Source organism: Pogona vitticeps, chromosome 5, assembly GCF_051106095.1.
Source record: "Pogona vitticeps strain Pit_001003342236 chromosome 5, PviZW2.1, whole genome shotgun sequence".
Taxonomy (NCBI): Eukaryota; Metazoa; Chordata; class Lepidosauria; order Squamata; family Agamidae; genus Pogona; species Pogona vitticeps.
The window spans coordinates 24,870,773-24,892,469 of NC_135787.1; the positions used below are offsets into that span (position 1 = coordinate 24,870,773).

Below are 21,697 nucleotides of genomic sequence, written 5' to 3' on the forward strand. Positions count from 1 at the left end.
GCTTCAGGGCAATGGAGACCTTGTCTAGCCTGTAACAGGGGGCTGAGGCCTGTTTTGACAGGGATTGGGGGAAGGGTCGCCCCAGGTTAGCTGTTATGGTATCTGTTAGGTTCTCAAAACCTTGAATGTAGTCCTCGGGCTTCGATGACGATAGCCAGTTAAGAGAACTGTATGGAGATATGTCTGGCTTGGTTATTTTTTCAAAGAGTTGTTTGGCTCTGAGGTTCCAGTGAATTCTGAGCAGGGTCGGTGAGTGCTCCGGGGGAGCCAGGTTCATCAGGGGTATCGGGTCTATGTAGGGGGCAAGGCTGCAGGATAGAGGAAGATGGTCACTGGCTAGAGGCTCGCCCACCCGGAAATCGGCCACGTATGGTAACAAGGGGATGGGGATCAGGATGTAATCTATTGTACTGGAACCACGGGGGGATATAAACGTGAATTCACCCTCAATGTCTGCCTCAGTAAGACCGTTTAGCCATATTAAGCCTCTGAGCAGGCACAGTTGTGCCAGGTAGGTCCCCGCATCGTTGATTTGATGGTCTTTGGATAGCCTCCCTGAAACGTGGGGATACAGGGGGGAAGTGTCGCTAAATGTCTCCGACATGCGATTGAAGATGGTCTCACCCTGACCTACCCTGGCGCCTGATAACACCATCCTAGCTACAATTGATGTAGAAGCTCTCTACATCAATGTCTTACACAGAGACAAACTACAGTCTGCCAGGAACACCATTCAAAATAAGGACAACGCACACATAGTCACCACCATTTTCAACTATATACTCACATGCAACTATTTTGCCTTTGACAATAAAACCTACCTCCCGATCAAGAGCTGCCTGCCTTGTGCACTCACACAGTTCCATAATATGCAAATATATTTATGGCTGACATAGAACAACTTAGTTAATTAGGCATCCTTCAGTCTCGAGAGACTATGGTAACGTGCTCTGTATGGAGGACTTGGAACAGCGTCTAATGTGGCTGCGGAGGCCAATTCAAGAGTGACAATCCCTTCCACACTGAAGACAAATCTGTCCCCTGTCCAGCTCCATGATTTAGCTGGTTTTGGGACTGCCTCTTTGCCTCAGCCTGCTGGACAAGGGTCTCTTCAAATTGGGAGAGGCCGTGATGCGCTGCCTGCCTCCAGGATGAACACTCAGATGTCAAGGTTTCCCATCTGTTGAGGTCCATTCCTAAGGCCTTCAGATCCTGCTTGCAGATGTCCTTGTATCACAGCTGTGGTCTCCCTCTGGGGTGCTTTCCCTGCACTAATTCTCCATACAGGAGATCTTTTGGAATCTGACCATCAGCCATTCTCACAGCATGCCCAAGCCAACGTAGATGTCGCTGTTTCAGTAATGTATATGTGCTAAAAATTCCAGCTCATTCTAGGACTACTCTATTTGGAACTTTGTCCTGCCTGATGATACCATAAATCCATCGGAGGCAACACATAAGGAAGGTGTTCAGCTTCCTCTCCTGCCGTGCACAAAGGGTCCAGGGCTCACTGCAGTACAGGAGTGTGCTCAGGACACAGGCTCTATAGACCTGGATCTTGGTATATGCCGTCAGCTTCTTATTGAGCCATACTCTCTAAGGCAGAACAACACTGTCTTAACTTTTCCACCCAAAAGCCACTCCTCTATTTGAGGTACATTGATGATTTTCTTAAAGCTGGGCCCATGGAAAGGAAGCTCTAAAGAAATTCCAACAGGATTTCAATGATTTCATCCAAACACCAACCTTAGTCTTAACCAATTCACACAACACTTTCTTGACACCACTGTGAAGCTATAACATGGACATCTTAGCATTACACTCTATTGAAAACCCACTGATGAATATACCTACCTGCATGCCTTCAGCTTTCATCCTGAAGACACCACTAAATCTATTGTTTACAACCAAGCCCTAAGACACAGTTACATATTCTTGGATCTACAAGATAGAGGCTCCAGACTCAAGGATCCCCAAAATGAATTTCTCGAACTATAATATCCATACATTACAGTTAAAGAACAAATTAACTGGGCAAGAGATATACCCGGAAGCAACCTACAGACCCAGAAGGGAAAACAATTTAACACCACTAATTGTCACTTTTAGCTAATAACTGAGACCACTCAGACGGATCTTAAGTGATCTCCAGCCCATCATTGAAAAGAATACTTGATTCTCCCAAGTAATTAGTGACAAGACCGATACTTGCTTACAGACAGCCACACATTCTCAAGCAACTACTGACACACAACAAGTTACACAACACTAATGTGATGGTGAGAACTATACCGATACAAACCCAGATGACAATTCTGCCCCCACATTTACTATGGCAGCACTATTGAAGGACCCAACTATGTCACACACAACATCAAGAGCACCTTTACTTATTCCTCATCAAATGTAATCCATGCCATCTTTTGCCAGCAGTGCTCAACTTTACTCTACACAGGACACACAGAACAATCGCTTATGTAAAAAAAAATATTAATGGACATAAGTCAGATATCAGAAATCACAATACACAGAAACCTGTTTCAAATCACTTCAATCGACCAGGACAAGCTGCACAAGATGTGAAAGTTGCTATTCTGGAGAAGAAAAACTGCAGAACCAGAATTCAGAAGGAAATGGACGAGATAAAATTTATACACATGTTGGATACCCATATAAATGGATTAAATATCAAACAAGGGTTCTTAAGTTATGCTGTTATCTATTGTTATTTTCCTTCACAACTCCCAGACCCATATTTCAGAGCGAGGCTCCTGGGTAAAGTCTGTCATTCTCTATATTGTTCCTGTTGTTTCCTTTAATCATGTTACTGCTTACAGTTAGTCTCTAAAGTGCTGCAACACCTTCTTGCTTGTTTGCTTTTTTTCTGTCTCTTGTTGGAATGTTTATAGAACTAGAATTCAAAAGAACTGAATACCAAACAGGTGTCGTAAATCACTACAAGTGTGAAGTGCTACCATACACCACTGTCTCTTAGAACCCGGCATGAATCTTGTACAGTGTAATTTCTGTATTCTAACACATACGTCTTAAGAAATGGATGATGATCCATGAAAGCTTAAAAAAATGTTGCAGACACATTTTTTTTCTTTTCTTGTATTTTTCTTGCTGAAGTGGTTTGATTTAGTTCGTCTCCAAACTATCCTTCATGTAAAGAGCTCTGTTCAGGACTGTCTCAAGGTTTGAAAAAGTCCTTGACATGGGACACTCTAATGATCTCCTTCTATCAGTAAGGTTTCCTCCTTCTATATTTAATGAAGACTGTCTTCAACTTCTTGATGGAGAGGGGAAAGAACAGCAGCAGTCACACTGTTTCAGAGCAACTGAGAGGATAGCCATTGGACAACTGCTAGAAAAGGAGCCCAAGCCAATGGCACCAGTGGTTGAAACCCAGCAGGTATCTATGGATGCTGCCCACTGCTGATAGCCTTGTGTTGTTGATCAGAAGCAGCACCAGCACCCCAAACTGCCAAACAGTTGCAACATATTAAATAAACATGAACATTAGGGGGGGGGAGTGTGAAAACATGGATAAATTTACTCGTAAATGTCTAAATCACACATTATGTGAGAACAGTCATGTTTCCCATCAAGAATGCCCCTGAGACAAAGTTACACCATGAAGTTGCATCATTTCCATTCACATTCTATCTTCAAGAAAGGTGCCAGACTGCTTACGCTAGCCAAGCTGCCACCTGAAGCAGCAGTGAGCCATTTTTTCCTGTACGAGTAAGACAAAAGGGGGTGGGTGACAATGGTTTCAACATGTATAAATCATCCCCAAGTCTTCTCAGAATTTTGCTCAATGTAAAGTCTCTTTATAGATTTCCACTTATGTGAAGGATGAATAGTCCCCTTCATAAAACTAGGGTCATACCACCTTCAGTATTCAACTTTAAAGCATAAGAATGACCACGGGAAGCTTGCAAGCAGGATTATGAAGGTAACAGTATACTCCCACTCATATTTTCCAGCCAATTTTATTCAGAGGTACAATACCTATGAAACTGGAAGTATCATATAGTCATGATGACTAGTAGCCATAGTAGTACAGATCCAAACCAAGAAAAGGTGGTAGTAACATCTCTCTCTCTCTCTCTCTCTCTCTCTCTCTCTCTCTCTCTCTCTCTCTCTCAAACACACACACACACACACAGAGAGAGAGGGGGGAGGGAGGGAGTGAAAAGGAAGCAGACAGAGACAGCTAGACTTCCCTTGGGTACTGTACCACATTGCATTTGCTGCTGCTCCACCTGGAACAACAAAGTATATTGAAAGGCACTGCTGGACAAAGAGGAATCAGAGGATGTTGACCTATGGGGATGTCCCCTCAGCATTTTTAATATTTCAGTGGCATGGGCATGAGGCAAATATTTAGCCCTGGTATTCACTAGAATATCAGGAAAGTTTTCTCAACTGTTAGAGCAGTATGACAATGGAACCAATTACCTCCAAAGGTGGTGAGCATTCCAGTGCTGGAGGCATTCAAAGAAAATTGGACAATTATCTGTCACATCTGCTTTGATTTGGATTCCTGCATCGAGCAGGGGGATGGACCTGATAGCCTTATAGGCCCCTTCCACCTCAGTTATTCTATGATTCTAAGAGAGAAGTAACAAGTGAAGGTGCTAAACAATCACGAGAGGAATCATTAACAAGGAAAGGCAATGAATAATCAGAAGAACAGAGAAAACAGCTCAGTGATAGGTTTATTAAACAGCATCAGTAGTGTACTAAGTTCTGACAGCATTACAAATGAACCAAGTTGCTAGGTGTGTTGTCCTTAAGGCTACTTGGGTTTTGTGGGGAGGAAAGGAATAATAATCATCTTAGAGGGAGCAGCTTGTCCCAGAATTGTATTCTGATATTGTTATTGGTGCAACTTTGACTTCATGCTGTATAGCCAAACTGGTTGCCTGTAGGGAGATAAAAAGACAAAAAAGAAAAGAATGAACAGCAGTTAGCATCTGAAGAAACTTGTTCCTTGTACGTATTCACAAAGATGTGCTGCACAAATGTGTGAGAAAAGCCACTCAGTCTTTCCAAGCTGTACCCCTCTAATCATTTTAAGCTTTACTTCAAACGAATCCAGCCAGCATGGGACAATAGCTGGAAATTCTTGAAGCTGTTTGTAGTTTAAAACATCTGGAAACCCCTCATTTGGGGAAGCCTGGGCTAATTGCTCCATTTTCTACTACTGTGGCTTCGCAAGAGGTTTTCATCTGTTGGGAGAGATACATGTGGCCTCCCCCCCCCGCCACTGAAAGAATACTCACCCTTCAATAAAGACTCTTATCGTTGAAGTCTGTCTTCAGTGTTTCTTGGTTCTGCTTCTGAAGCTGCAAGAGAAAGGACTGGTGACAATTTGGCCAGCACTGATAAGAGAAGAAGAGGACAGCCTGGGGATCAATATGTCACCGTGTTTCCCAAGAAGCCCAGCAGTGCACCACTGGAGTTTACTTGAACTTGGGGGTCTGCTGATAACTAAGATACCTTCCATGCAATCTATGCTGTGTCAGGGAGCAGAGCAGATTTATTTATGGATAGGCAGCAACTAGATGTTTGGTAATTTGCCAAGAAGAATTTTTGACTTCCAACTGTGTTCACAATAGCAAAAGTTAAGAGTCCCGCAAAAACGGACTGCTAGGAAAGAAATCTAGTAAAATATAAGAGGTGAAAAGGACCTGTAAGCAGGGTTCATGAACTAATCACAAACTTCTGTGCTGAGTCTCCACCAGGAATGAACATATTCTTTTATATACATTTGTAGTATGTTCATTTACCTTAATCAGTATTTCATGCCTTGTTTCTACTTGTAGATCTCAGGGCTCTAGCAAAATACAAAGTGGATCCTGTATGTCTGAAACCTGTTCACTGCTAGCTTAATCCATTAAGTGGATCCTGTATGTCTGAAGCCTGTTCACTGCTAGCTTAATCCATTAGTAAGATTACTCCAGCAGTGAGAAGTGGTGGCAAAGGAGAAACATATGAGTATTTGAGCACACTCATCTCTTTTCTTGGGTACAAGGATGCAATAGGATGAAGGATTCTCTTTTTTAGTGAGTTTCTTACCTGTGTAGAATGCTTCCTCCTTATAGCAGTAGGTCCTGAAGTAGAGCAGAGATTCTTGGCTGGTTGGTGGTAGACATTCAGAGGCAGAGTACTATTAAGGAATCTGAGAAAAGTTATAATCAGCTACCCTGATGTCTTCATTTTCTTCAGTAGCTGGTTGATCCTTTTTTCCACAAAATTTTCCATCATCACTTTTTCTTTCTTTCTTTCTTTCTTTCTTTCTTTCTTTCTTTCTTTCTTTCTTTCTTTCTTTCTTTCTTTCTTTCTTTCTTTCAGAGCACTGCACAATTCAATGGACACACATGAAATTTGATAAAATAAAAAACTAATAAAAATGTCAAGAGAACCAAACTATTTTTGACCAGAAGCAGTCAGAGCTTGAGATGTGTGCCGAAACTTTTCCTTGACTTTAGTTATCATTCAGGAGTCAGAGTCCATGAAATTAGCGGGTTTTGTGCTGTTCTATATACCACTTCTGCAATATCAGAATTGTGCTCCCTATCTATGGCCAATATCAGAGTGGAGAGCTTAGTGTTTTATATTTACCAAACAGGAGTATACAAAAGTTTCATGTCACTTTCATATTTCCTCTCCCATGTAATGTTTCAGTGCATTTTTGTCTGTCAAAACACCTCAGAAACGTTCATCCCCCAATGAGACAGTGGGCTGTGTGGGGAATTTCTGTCTTCTTCTTAGTGGAGTGTACCGTACATGTAGAACTGGTGGTGAAAGAGTATCTTGGCTGAAGAAGCATCTTTGTGTGACTTCTGATAACATTGTGCACTGAGGAATGAGCATTGCCAGAGTTTTCCCCATAAATTAGTACCTCCATAGGCCTGATGATGATTTTTCTTTTTCACTCAGTGTTGCCCGTTTCAGAGTGGATTGATCCTCTGTTGCCTAGTCTCTGTTTTCTTTGGGGGGGAGAGAGTAGTTTTTAAGGGTTCAGAGAGCTTTCTGAGTGTCAGAAAACATGAATGTGGAAACACAAACAGCAAACCCCAAAGAAACTCTTCCTTTCATGTATACAAACAAGAAGAATGATACACTAAAATACAAAATAACCTTATATGAGAGAAATACAAACATTTTGCCATACATGTCCATGCTCTTCAGACCCCTGAGAACTGCCCTCAGCCCTACACATACCCCCTTTAAAAAAAAGGCTTCTTGAGTCTTTGATGGGGGGAGCAGCTTCCCTCCAGCTTGTTTTAGACCTATCAAGGAGGCCTTTTTTGAAACTAGAAGTGCTTGGAAATAAACATAGGTTTTGAAAGAAATTTCTCTCAGATTAAAAGAAACAGGGACAGTGACTCTAGGAGGTGTTGGGTTGCATAAAAATACTGGGGGGGGGGATGAGGGCCATAGTTTGGTTTATATATTAGAGAACGGCAATAACTTTAATTTTTGTAAAAATGTATATGTGGGATGGAAAGAACTTGAAATTATTTTTAAAAAAAACTTCAAACCAGGGGCTTTGGTCATCTAGGCCCAAGTTAAGTTATTTCTTAACTCCTAAAAGTATGACTTTGAAATGCCTATGCATTCAACTATGTTTGTAATGAGTTGAGGCTGCCATCTCTTTTATTTTCTTTTTGGAGAAGCTCTCTAGCTTCTGGCAGGTGCAAAACGGTAATGCCGGAAATAGCTGCACCTATTGAATTTGGCTGGTGCACATAGTATAGTATTTCTTTCCAATTTCTTTTTGTAGAATTAATCAAAACCTGGATGGAAAATTCTGTATGAAATAAAAAATCAACATTTAAATAAGAAGTGAAAGTAACAGATTTTCTCATCCCTATTATATTTTTACAGTGGGTGCTGTAAATGGCTCCTCTATTTGTTGAAATTTTAGCTACCATGATATAATGTTGGGTCGTGTATACATGCAGGATTTGGGGGCAATCCATTTGCTTTCAATGGGTGCAACATAGGACCATACTGTTAATCGTATTTACTTCGTTTCACCTTATGAATTGAGTGTTTATTCCCCCACCCGCACAATGTAAGGGGATCATTTTAATGATCAGCCCAAATTATGTCCCACACTGTTTAGAGGTTGTTGTTTTTTTGGCAGAAATTCTACAGCTCTATTTTGCTTTTAAATTGTCAGAAGTGTAACAGAAGCAGGAGTGCAGCATGTCACAGGTTCTAGGAACAAAGATCTGGACTCAAAACTTTCAGAATTTTCTAACCCTACACTAGAATAATCCACTGTGAATAAAAATCGCACTAAGCTAAAAGTGTAAAAGCTGCACTTTTTAAAACGAGATTATTTAAAATCTTGGTACAGTTCTCATTACTATTCTGGAGAGGTCTCATTGACTTGCATGTGGTGCTTTTGGAGTAGTTATTTCACTGGAAGGCTTGGCAATACCTTTCAGCAAGCTCCAAAACTTAAGACAATTCTTGAGACAATTATTGGTTCTAATTCTTGTACTTGTTTTAAAAAAATTAGCTCTGGAAATAATTCAAAGAGTTGCAAATGAACAGCAGCACAGATCCACAGGACAAATAAAGGGAATTAATATTCCAAAATGATATGAAACGATCAATCTCCTTGACATGGAACAGGAATATTACCATCATGTGCCAACATACATCAGAATGCTTCTTTGCCAGACAGAGAGATTCTTCTGTCGAATAATTTTTATATGAGTACACAAATTCTCCATTCAGCTATTTTACAATAGTTGTATGCCACAGAACAGAAACTTGATTTCCCCCAAACAATGTGAAATGTGTAAACATATCTAAGCATACAATGAAAAAATAAAGACATGACAAGATATTGGTGGTTCCAAAATAGAATACATGTGTTTCAATGGCGATAATATAAAATCTGAACCCAGGGACCTTAACGATATCATCGATTCTAGACTAACATTTGGCCTCTAAGTGAGCCATGTAACATTACTGAGCCCAATGGAATGTTTGACTCTCACTAAGTGCTTGAACATGGCTACACTGCTCAAAATTTATAGGCTGGTGAGGGAAACTGTGCTAGCCAAAGCCATGTTTCAAGAAAGTTGTTAACATGAGTCAAACCTCATACGAGCATGCCATTAATTTTATTTTAACAAAAGCCTCATGTGCTTTTAATCATTTCTTTCTGGTAAAAGTCTGTTAACTTCTATACAACCCTACTCCCCAGTGCTTCTTTTGCATACTTAACCCAAAGATTCATTCATTCATTCTCTCTTTCCCTCCTTCTAAATAATTTCACATACATTTAAGCATATCGCATGTTGGGCTATTCTTAAACAAAGTAGACATGAGTTCAGCTTTGAATGCTATTAATCAAAGTGACCGATGTTATCCACAATAACGGAAGGCTTCCTGGTTTACAACAGCTTTGTTAGCATGTGATTAATAAGTAGTTAATGCAAAGCAACTCCGCAACAGATTTGTTAAACTATTTTATTTTACTTCAAAGTTCTGTGGCAAAGTTTCAAGCTACAGTTAAGAGATTTGCTTTACTTAGTAAAAAGCATCAGCTGGCCAAACAGCTGATAGAATTCAAACATTTGGGGGCCCATTTGTTCCCCCAGGAAATAAATGTGGCCTACTGTGTTGTGTAATGATTAAATCAGGGGATTAAACTAACCAAAACAAACCAAATTTGCAAAATCAATTATTCCAATCATCATGATCAACAATAACAAAAAAACAACACCAACAATCAGTTACTCAAATCATCACCACCACCATCAACAACAACCAATTCAGGTGCTAAATGCATGATGTTCGTGTGGTCAAAATGAGATTATTGAGAAACAAGAAGAAACAACTGGCATGCTCAGGGAAACACCAAAGTAGAAATAATCTTCAGGAGAAAACTCCTGTGAAGTCAAAAAAGAGACACCTAGAAATTATTAAGTGGGGACACAACATAGCCAGTAAACTCTGAATGTCAGGGGAGAAGCAGAAATCAACCCCCACAAAGGAAAATAATGGAATAGAATACTCCAGAAGAAGGCATGGTTAGAACAATGAACAGGAAAATTCTTCGCTGCAACACTTAAGGTACAGATATGATTTGTAGCAATAATTTCCTACCAGTATTATTATTAATAATACTAACAACAATAGATTACACTTACTTGAGGACCAGGTTGACCCTGCGAAGGAAGAAAAAAGAAAGAGTTACAAAAGGTCATGTCTGTTTGCCCAGAATGTGAGAGCCTCAGCTTTCTAATTAGAAGGCAGCGAATGATCAGCTTGTCAGGTAAATGGGCAGACTATAAAGACAAACATCAGAGTGCAAATCCCATAGCCTAAAGATCCTTGGTTAAAGTCCCAGTTAGTGTATTTGTTAGAAGTAACAATTGACTATGAAGGGACTGGATTATTTCAACAAATTTCAGTTAAGGATCTAATGATTTACAGCTTGTAGTATGTTTGGTGCAAGCAGAAGCACATTCAATGTACAATACATGACGGTACATGACGAAGAACTAAGATAATTATGTTTTCAAATATCCCTTTAATGATTTAAAAACCTTTAAATAACCTTTAATAACCTTTAATAATTTTATATATTTTCTAATAACATATGACAAACTTCTGGCTAGTGAATTGCATTGAAACACACCACTTTATTATTCCTTGCTATGTGGAATCCCAGAAGCACACACAGCCCAAATCACAGTTGCTAGCTGAAGGAAATCATACATTTGCAACACTAGAGCGTGATGTGTCTGGCTCCTTCCACCATGAATAGAACTAAGGAAGCAGAAGACTAACCACTAGGAAAATCAGTGGAAAATTTTAAAAGATCATAATTCAATGACAGTGAAAGATAAATTGTTTTACTGTGTATTCGTGAAGGAAGTTTTACTGTTTCACTGTGGTTTTTTTTTAAAAGAGCAACATAGTTTGGTGAAATCTAAAGACTATCAGATATTTAATAATCGGCAGGGCTTGAAAAATTTTAGAATGTCTCACCAGTCAGTCAAAAATTTCACCAGTCAGCATGACTGGACTATAGCCTTTCAATTTATTGGGATTGGGAATCACTGATTTATACCCTCAGACTTGGGTTGCTTTATTACGTGCGTGCCTGTAGGGTCATGGAACTTGTATTTTCAATGCCTTTCTTTTGAACGTCTCCAGCAAAAATAAAACTGAAAGCAAAAGCTCCCTCCTCTTAAGGAGCCATGGTTCCCTGCCACCCCAGGGTGTGTCCTCATTTGGTTGAAATTGGGAGCAGGGAATCTTCATATTCTCCAGCATGAGACTACTCTACATTCTCCTGCAGAGCTATATCTCTATGTGCAACTCGAACACTCTTCTCATGAGGAGAGGGCAGTTTTCCTTTTGCAATGGGAGGGGGAGGGGAGGACTGCAGGATTAGAAAGAGAGAGACGGTGGGAGGGGAAGGAGGCAAGCAGGGAGAGAGCTGTGACTCGTCCAGCAGCATTTTTCACTCATCACAAACGAGTGGACGAGAGCATTTTTCAAGCCCTGAGAATCAGAGAGTGTTCCATAGACAGTTTGGTTGTAATTCAGAATAGAAAGAATTTGATAGGACATATTCACACCTTTGTCATTGGCAAACAATATTCTAGCCATCTCTTCTCTTGCAACTATTGCAAACTCTGTAATTTGAAGGATGCTAGTTTGAAAACAGAATTTACTGAGAGAAACAGTTAAATTTAACTTTGATTACAGCACCTCTTTGTAAAATGTTCTTAAAAGAAAGGTTGGGTTTGGAGCCTTTTTGTTTAACTTTACATATTAGCCACCCCAGATTTCATTATTTGGGATTTTAGTTCTAAAATAGAATTTACACAGAATGACTTGGCACTCAATACATTAGAGTTTAAAATGTCTTTGATTACAGCATCTTTTGAGATTAAACAGAATGTTGAATGAAGTCAGTGGTTTCCAACCTTGGGTCCCCAGATGTCCTTGAACTAAAATTCCCAGAGGCCTTCACCACTAGCTGTGCTGCCAATGATTTCTGGGAATTTTAGTCCAAAAACATCTGGGGATTCAAGGTTGGAAACCACTGGTTTAAGTTCTTTCTTTCTTTATTATGAGGTCACAAAACCAAGTTGCTTTAAGTAGGCTGCTGACAATATGTCAACTGTTTTACAAGCTTTTATTAGGTAGTAATGGAGTAAGAAAGAATAGGATAGGCAGTAGAAATACTTATCAAACTCTTCTGATTAAATGAATTTTCAGTTAAGTAAGTAGGTAGGTAGGTAGGAAGGAAGGAAGATAACTCCTAGGTATAGTTGATGAAAAGTTTTAGACCTTTGTCTATTGACAGTAAATTACAAATTCATGAAAATTTACAATTCTGCATAAATGACTGAGGAAGAAAAAAAAATCATGGAAAGGCCCTGTTTGGTGGGTTAAAGAGTCACCTATCAGCTTTCCATCCATACCAAGTGGACTCTGCAATAATAAAAAGCTAAAACAATAGGAAATTGTAAAATCAAATGAATACAAACTTGTGGAAAGGCTATTACTTTCTGAATGTCAGCAATCGTAATCTCTTCAGGGCATTTCAGCCACCAAATACGAAAACAGCAACAGCAGAGCACCAGTAGATACAGAAAGGTATTTAGCACAATACAGTATTGGAAAGACACCACACAATTGTTGGTGTGCAGGAAAGAGATCAGCACAGCTAGATTTGCAGACATAAACATATTCTTCAACTCAATACATAAAATAATGCATCTGGAATTTGTATTTCATTTTGAACAATTAGGTAGCTACATGAGGTCCGTAATGTAAGGGCTGCTAGCATAATTATGGCTTCAAACCCCCACATCAAGTGCAAACATATCTCTTAGCATCTTGGATATAATTCAGGTTTAGCTGAACTTACTAAAATGAATCCCGTCATGAATGAAACTATGTCAATTTAGTATTTAAGGTACAGCACAATACTATATTTATCCAGAAATAAGCATTACTGAGTTTCCAAAGTGACTTATTCTTTAATGAGTATAAAATTTCTGCCTGCATATTGCCACTAACTGTGTAAGAAAAGGAAAATATCTGCTAATCTTTCTCAATTAATAATGACTATTGTATTATTGACAATGAATTATTACTGTTTACATGTAATAAGTTTAATTACTTATTACTACACAATAGGTTGTTTTTAAATTTAGGCAAATAGTTTTAATTCAGTATCAGTGGATTACATCTGATTTTATATTTGTGCAGTTGAGAATCTTGTCTCATGTTTATTCTACATTGTTAGATTTTCTTGTTATAGATCATTCAGAATTACAGCTGGAATTACCAAATTATTTGAAGAACAAATACAGTGAACAGGGTTTGTGAAAGTGAATCTGGCTTCATCAACTCAGACTTAAACCTCAGATATTTCAGAACTGGAACTATTAGTTAATTTATAATCATAACCAAAGTCTAATGAAGACAGACATAAACTGAGTGTCCTTATATTTATGAAACATTCAGATGTGTAAAAATATCTTATTGCTCTATCTATAAAAGATTTTACCTTCCTATAAATCTTATTCAATTGACAATCTCGCCCCTTACAGTTTAAGTGCACAGATTAAGAATACAGTGGGGTCTCTACTTAGGAACGTCCCTACTTAAGAACAATTCCACTTAAGAACAGCTCCATTTGCTAAATTTTGCTTCTACTTGAGAACAAAAATCCAGATAAGAACAGGAAAAAAAACTTTCCTGCTCTTTTTTTAACCTTAGGTCATCTTAGGTTAAAAAAAGTTCTCCCCCTAGTGGTAGAGTACGTATTAACCAGCTTTGCATTAGTTCCTATGGGAACTAATGCTTCAATGTACGAACGCACCTCTACATAAAAAAAACAGCCAGAACGGATTAATTGGTTTTCAGTCCATTGCTTCAAAATTAGCTTCGTCAGAAGTGCTTTTAACACTGTTCCCTGACCGAAGGGGAAAAAAAGAAAAAATCCCCCTCTAGTGGTAGAAGGCGGAATAGCAGCTTCCCATTAATTTCTATGGACGGAAAAGAGCAGATACGGATTAAATGGTTTTCAATGCATGCCTATGGGAAATGCAGATTCTACATAAGAACTTTTCCACTTGAGAACCACCTTCCAATACGGATTAAGTTCTTAAGTAGAGACCCACTGTACTGATTAGTAAAGTTGCTTTTTTATTTCATCTTGAAACTTTGTCCATTGTTGCTAGACAGATTTTTGATATTCAGGCCATTAAATTAAAGATATCCTGTTTAGATAATGCTCTGATCATATTCTGAACCCTAATGATCAACCTTGTGTTGAATGTCAGAGTTTAGTTCATTTTATTGGGGGAGGGAATAAATTGTAATCGATATTAGTTCTCTTTCTGCTCAGCATCTCTTTAGTAAACAAATCTCTCTGCAAATTAGCCATCAAACTACGTTTAAGGTGTTACAGCTGATTTATTTTCCATACTGCTCTAATGCATTTATCTCTTATGTATCTACTTACTTGGCCATTTGTTTTCTGGATACTTGATACTATATTCTACAGCCATAAAGCCATAATCTTAAATTATTTTATTTTGTTGTATTCTAGCTTTAATAATAAGAGGAAAAATAAGGAGTTGCTGTTGGTTTAGAAGAGTATCAACAGCTCTGGATCATGTAGGCTGTCTCCATGGACATTTTCTTGATCTTGAGATCAGATGGAGTTTCAAGCATTTCTGCAGAGATCTTAAAACAGTGGTCCCCAACCTCGGGCCTCCAGATGTTCTTGGGCTTCAACTCCCAGAAATCCTGGCCAGCAGAGGTGGTGGTGAAGGCTTCTGGGAGTTGTAGTCCAAGAACATCTGGAGGCCCGAGGTTGGGGACCACTGTTTTAAAACATATTTGTTTGACCGGTGATTTTCATGACCATCAATACTACCAGCTATGCCTGGTCACTATAAATGAGATAATTTACTGTTTTATTCTTATAATGACTGATTTCAGTTTGTTATATGTCTCTCTGGCATTTCTGATGAAAAGGAATAGTTGTACATTTTTAGGTAAATCAATAAATCAACAGCCTTTGTGTTGGTCACAATAACAGTCTAAATACTTGAGCATATTAATTTTGCAAGCACGTGTGTGCTCTACTACACTGTGTTCAGATCTTTACTAAAATTAGGGCTCTGACGTCAGTGTTATGGATTTTGTCATTGATGAGCCTTAATTGAGATAAAGACAATGGTAAGGAGGATTATGCAGAAAAAGATGGTATTTAAAGAGTTTTTCTTGTAAAATAGCATTAATGATGCTTTCAATACTACCAATAGTAATAGCTATTTAACTGCAGAGCTGGAAGGGACCCTATGGATCTTTGGGTCCAGCTGCTCTCAAGGAGGCATGGTGTGATATTGAACTCCCAACCTCTAGGTTCACCACCAGAGACCTAAACCACTGAGCTATCAAGCATTGCTTCAGATTTTTGATGCACATGATGGTTTATTTTTAAAATTCTAAATATTTTTTAAAAGCTCATAAAGTGACCAAATTTTAGATCTGGAAAAAAATAATCTGAAAATAATACATAGAACTTAATTTTTTTGGCCATATCAATTGGGTTTTTAAAAGCCAGTCACATCGAAAAGCAACATTCCATGACTACTAATATCCATAATATTTTTTTAAACATGGAAGGCTATGCTGAAATATATTTAAAGTCTTTCTTAATTCTACCTGGCTATTTATTAGGTGCCCAAAATGTAAGTCATCCCATTGATGTATTAATACATAATGACACAGCAATGGTATCTGCTTTGGGTAGATGTTTCCTCAACACCCTTGGATAATTGCATTCACAGATTGGCAGCCACAATTGGGACTAGAATTCAAAAGCACTCCCAAGCTCACACAGCATTTCTGACAATATGCCCAGAGGTGACACAAAGAAAGCTACTGTGCTCCAAGCGCTTTTGAAAAATCTGACCTTGAATAGAGGCTGTACTCTTTGGAAAACATGCCTCTAAATTTGGATGTTGAACACTTGAAAATGAAGCCCTGGGGGGCTTTGAAAACCTGCCCCATACACACAAATACAATAATTAAATCTTGGCTGCCATTTCAAGCATATGCATTATTAACTACATTTCAATGAAATCAAGTAAGGGTGCGAATGTGCTTCGAATGGGACTGTTCATCACTATGAACAACTATGTGGGCAGATGATAAGGAGATGTGAGCAATTCTGGAAAAAGACCTGTTCCTATAGTGTGCAAGAGAAATATTTGCTAGTTAATCTTGACCACTGTGGTGAGGTCTATTAGGTAAATAAAAGAAATCCTTTCAAGTGCAGCTGGGGATATCTGCACATGCCAGCCAGCGGGTTTTTTTAATCCTCGAGGCTGGTCTACTGTAAACAAAGCTGTTTTACAGTGCAATCTTATCCATGAGACTCAAGCGCTACTGTCTTCAATGATCCATGCTCTCAGGCAAGAGGCATAGACCTATAACTTCACAGCACAACCTTGTATTCTCTGGAAAATGTGTACAAGTATTGTAACTTTATATCACAGTCCTATGTATAGAACTTCATTGGAATTGAGAAGGGGGGGAGGAGGAGGAGGAGGAAAATCCATAACAAGATGAAATTCTTCAAAAGCTGCCATCATCTATGTTTCTCAAAAACATTCTACACATCTTTATACATTATTACCTATCTTCACCTGAATAATTTTGCTGCTATACATGGGAACTATCTTTGCATCAGAGAAAAAAAAGTGGAAGAAAAATGAGCCTATTATCCTGCACACATCACAAAGAATTCAATGAGGCTTGCTTTTGAATAGGCAGGCATAGGGTTATATCATGAACTGTGCTTGGGGAAGCCTCAGCCCCATTTTTTCTGTAAATCTTACAGCAGAGTATTAATGTATTGGGATGACACATTGAGGAAATCTGAGCAGAGTTCCTTTCCCTTTTAGCTGCTCACAAAACAGCAGCATAGTAAAAAGCAAAGCAAAGTGTGCTGCTTATATACTGCCCCATAGTGCTTTAAGCAGTCTCTGAGCAGTTTCCACTTAATTATGCAAAGTACACACTGCCTTCCTCCACACACACACACACACACTCCAGCAAGCTAAGTACTCAATTTACTGACCTTGGAAGGATGGACGGCTAAGTGATTCTTGAGCTGGCTACCTGGCAGTGAGCAGAGTTTTGGCTGCAGTACAGCAGTTTAACCACTGTGCCACAAGGCTTCTTATTTTAGTAGATAAAACATACTCCTACAATTGATGCCTTTGACAAAATCTATGATAATAACAGTTGCATAAAAAAATTCCACAGCTGAAGTTTTTCTGTATCATGGCATTTCCATGACAATGACTGTTGAATTTCCAGTGCTGGAATTTCCAACAGTAGCACTGCTGAAAGAAAAAAATATATATGCAGCTCTCCCTCTCCTTATTATCGGTCTTCATCTTTGTGTCGGTTTAGCTATGGATAGTATCCTAAATCCAGAAAAAAAAATCTACTACAAGTGCACTGATTCATTCAAGAAGGACAGTCCAACACTCAGGACTCCGTCTTCTTTTAATCACTACCTAATACTCTGGCTACAGAGGCTTTTGGATTGAGGAGATTAAGGTGCCAACTACAGTAGTTTAATTTTCATGTTTCTAGATACTGGGTGCTTCCATGCAAAGCACTGAAGATGGCAGCACTCTAACTACAGAGAAGCAGAAAAGTATCTATAGAAAAGTATCTACAGTGGTTGAGGGTGCAGCACCTGTCTTGGGATTTTACTTTACAGACCGTAAGGCAGCGATGGCGAACCTATGGCACGTGTGCCATAGCTGGCATGCAGAGCCCTCTCTGCAGGTATGTGAGCCATAAGTTACTGGATCACTACCCCCGGCAGCCAAACTTGAGGAGGAGGCTGCAGCCATGGTGCTAGCGCCCTGACAGGCGGCGGGCCAGGATCTGGAGCACCTGGTGCTGGCGGGCCGGCCAAGCTATAGGCAGTAGCAGGGTTGGGCACAACTGGAGGTGGATCAAGAGTGGGGTCTGGAGGCACCTCCGTGCCCGGGATTCCCCCTTCCGCCGCCACCCGCTGGGTTGTTGTTGTTGTTTTCAGTTTGGGCACTCGGGATCAAAAAGGTTCGCCATCACTGCCCTTAAGGCTCATCATCATGCCAGGAAAATGTTTAGCTTTTCTATTCCATTCCCCCACCTTTGCATGCTCTGTGACACCTACCCTTAAGAAAAGGAGAAATGCCTGTATTGGGTATTTTTAATAATCAAATAAAAGGTATTTTCAACTTTGTATGTGGATTTTGTATGAAAATCATTTAGGTTTTTTCCATCTTTGCATCATTTCCTAATTAGCCCTGATCTTTGAGACAGCCACTTTCTACCCTGAAAAAAAGCTAACACTTCTCATTTACTCTGCCTCAGGTCTATTTGAGGTAAATAGTTGAAAATTATAACTAAACAGATATTTGCCGAGAAACTTGTACTGCAAACAACCTTGAGCATTTTCACACAATCAATCCGTCTCTGAATTGAGAATTTATCAAGGGAGTAGAGGGAGAGATTTGCCTTTATAACAGAGGCATGGCATTAATACTAAAATGGCAATTTAAAAAGTTTTTTGTGTTAAACAGCACAAAAATTACTCACTTTAGGTCCTGGTAAGCTGTAGAACAGAATGTTTTTCTTGTTATCTTCTCTCTGCTTGTTCACAATTCACTCTATTGCTTTTCATCACAAAGTCATTAAAAATAAATATTCTCCACTTCTCCTTCCTACCTTAGTTAATTACATGTTTAACAAGAGTGTCTTTAAATTGGAAACTTTTATGAGATACAGTACCCTAGTAGCCTGATGAGATTTCTTTGTTACAAGAAATATGGAACGTATGCAGACAGTGAATGTGCTCTAGCTATGAAACCCCTTTCCGTGCTCCGGTTGCATCTCTTTCAAAGGAAAGTTTCTCTACATGCTAAATAATTTCTATTCTATTTGCAATGGGTCTAGTGGGACTGTCGCAAAAATTATCAATAGAAACTTATTTTATGAAGAAGATGGCAGGCTTGTTTGATGAAACTCAGCAAGGAACCTGTAATTGAATAGCTGAACACATATCCTTCATACAGAAGGTTCATGATTCAACCCCTGACCTAGGGTAAATATGGACCAGACCTTCATCTAAAATGCCAAAGATCTATCATAGCAAAGCAAAGTGTGCTACTTATATACTGCCTCATAGAACTTAAAGCTCTCTCTGGGTGGTTTACAATTTAATCATGCAGGCTACACACTGCTCCTCCAGTGAGCTGGGTACAGTACTCAATTTACTGACCTTGGAAGGATGGAAGGCTGAATCAACTCAAGCCAGCAACCTCAGCCCAGGATCGAAGTCAGATTGTGAGCAGTGTTCACTGCAGTACTGCAGTTTAACCACTGTGCCACAAGGCTGTCAGCAAGCAATACTGACACAGATGGATTAATGCTGAGTTTGGAAAAGTAACATTTTTGGTCTAGAATTTCCAGGAAGTTATCCAAAGAAGTGACAAGCTTACTGAGGAAGTCTGAGAGTAGTCGTCCAAATAAGTGACTTTTCCAAGATCTGAAATAAAGTGCATTTTTCTTTTGTATAATATGGCTGGTAATGACTTTGTCTGGTTTCAAACCTCCACCTTGAAACATTTTCTCTGGACAGCCTTGGAACTGAGTCTAGATTTCTGGAAGTCTAATTATGTACTCTACTACAGACATTTACGGTATTTCTCCTTTTACTTCAGCAGAAACTCTCTTGCTAACAATCATGCTGGAATAAGGAACAGTATCTCCAATAAATTCACCCAGTTCAGCCCCAGGAAATCAACCTAACACAATTAGAATGAGGGTGATTATTCCAGGACATGAACCTGATGATCATTTCAGGACTGCTCCCTGAAATGTAAGGTTTGCTATCCCCAACAAAGATAAAGGGTGAGACCTTGTGAAGAATAAAATATGGTTTGTGGTTTTCAATATTCTGCTACTACAGTCTACCAGGAACCAAGATGCCTTACCCAATTTTTAAACATAGTAGGAGGGAGATGACAGGTAAAAGAGATAAAAGGTGTCTGTCCTTCCCTGAAGAATTAAGAGTGTAAAATGTAGTTAGAAACAGAATATCAGAACTCTGCTATGCGCATCACTTAACTTGGGTGTTTGTAAAGTAAATGAAAGCTTGTGAGTAGAAAATAACAGGTTCTAGTTCCGTCTGGTTCCTCACCAAAAACCTATATTCCTTTTTACATGCTGTATTGTTCTAACTGCTGCATACAACTTGGCTCGTAGCTGATGTAACAAGTTCTGGAGGCATACTGCTACGGTATCTTTTTTCCTGAAGCTTTCATCCAGCTGGGTAAAACATTAGCACTGTAGAAGTTCTTCTGGAAAGCCAAAAATACAACAGGTACATTGAATAGTTCTTATACATTTGTGCTGCTTGACAAGAACATCTGTCAAAAAAAAAAAAAGGAAATGTCTGGGCTAAGTGGCTACCTACTAATTCAGGATCTAAATATTTTGTTTATCCTGCTGTAGTTATGGTTATGAAGTTGGCTGCCAGGGATAATACTGAAGATAACAATACCATGAGGCACCTGCAAATGGTCTTCATCCATTATGTACCATTAAGAGTATCTCTTGAGGATTAAACATGAGCTTTACAGCTGTGCACACCTGTATTGAGTTGTCTAATCTGCCAAAGCTATCCAGAAATAAAAACTTGGGGGCCGGAACCTACAATTCTAAGTCTAAATTGACCAAAGAGGCAAAGAGTAAACGTAGTAGACAGAATCTTATTAGTTTTTGCCTATATTTTGTGTAAATTCCATGGCTCATTGATGAGATGCCAAGGCACAGCTCAGTCACGTGCCCAGTTTCACAACTAAGATGTGCCTCGTCAATTAGACAATTTGCTAGAATTAACTGTGGCCAGTAATCAAACCTTAAGTGTACCTTTCAGTTCCATCAGAAGTATTGCTTTAACATATTGATATATATGAGAAGATAAATGTTTATTATTCATTTATCTGTTGAAGATCAACTTTATCATACTATTTATTTATATTTATTGCTGGTTTGCTTGCTCACTCATTTGCTAAGTACTGGGCCACGGAATATACATACAGCATTTTTACAAAGAAGGCAACAGTCTGCTGCTCCATACTCAAAATGTCTTATTTCTTCTTGATGAAACTGATGCGCTTACATTCTTAAATAGAAAGCACATGGCCAACACATTAATGCCAATGTCATCTCAGAATATATTTGATGTAGCTAGTGTCTTGTTGATGAGAAAACAATAAACTGTGAAAAATGTCACTTCTCAAAACATTAGGTGCCTGGAATTCAGCAGGAGGTAGATTGTTGAAACAGCTGTGACACAATGACTTTGATTAATTAGATTTTCATTCTCTTCTGGAATAATTTTGACTAAACTCTCTATCTATCTATCTATCTTCCCTGGAGTAAATCCATTAGTAATCTTGAAACATACTACTTACTAAACTATTCTATTAGCACCCATTTGACTATTAAGAAGCATTGCAAAGAACATAGGCATTATATCACATAATTGTGTTAGCTGTAGGTGAGATATAGGATTGACCTGCTTTTGTTTGGGATC

General features: G+C 39.0%; 1 protein-coding gene across 1 annotated transcript in view; it reads right to left on the reverse strand.

Moving 5' to 3' along the window:
* COL25A1 (collagen type XXV alpha 1 chain) overlaps nt 1–21,697 on the reverse strand; it is a 385,643-nt gene that overhangs the window by 147,978 nt on the left and 215,968 nt on the right. The window contains exon 5 of the mRNA XM_073001823.2: nt 10,194–10,211. Coding sequence (XP_072857924.2) covers nt 10,194–10,211 — 18 coding nt within the window. The remainder of the gene's footprint in view (nt 1–10,193; nt 10,212–21,697) is intronic.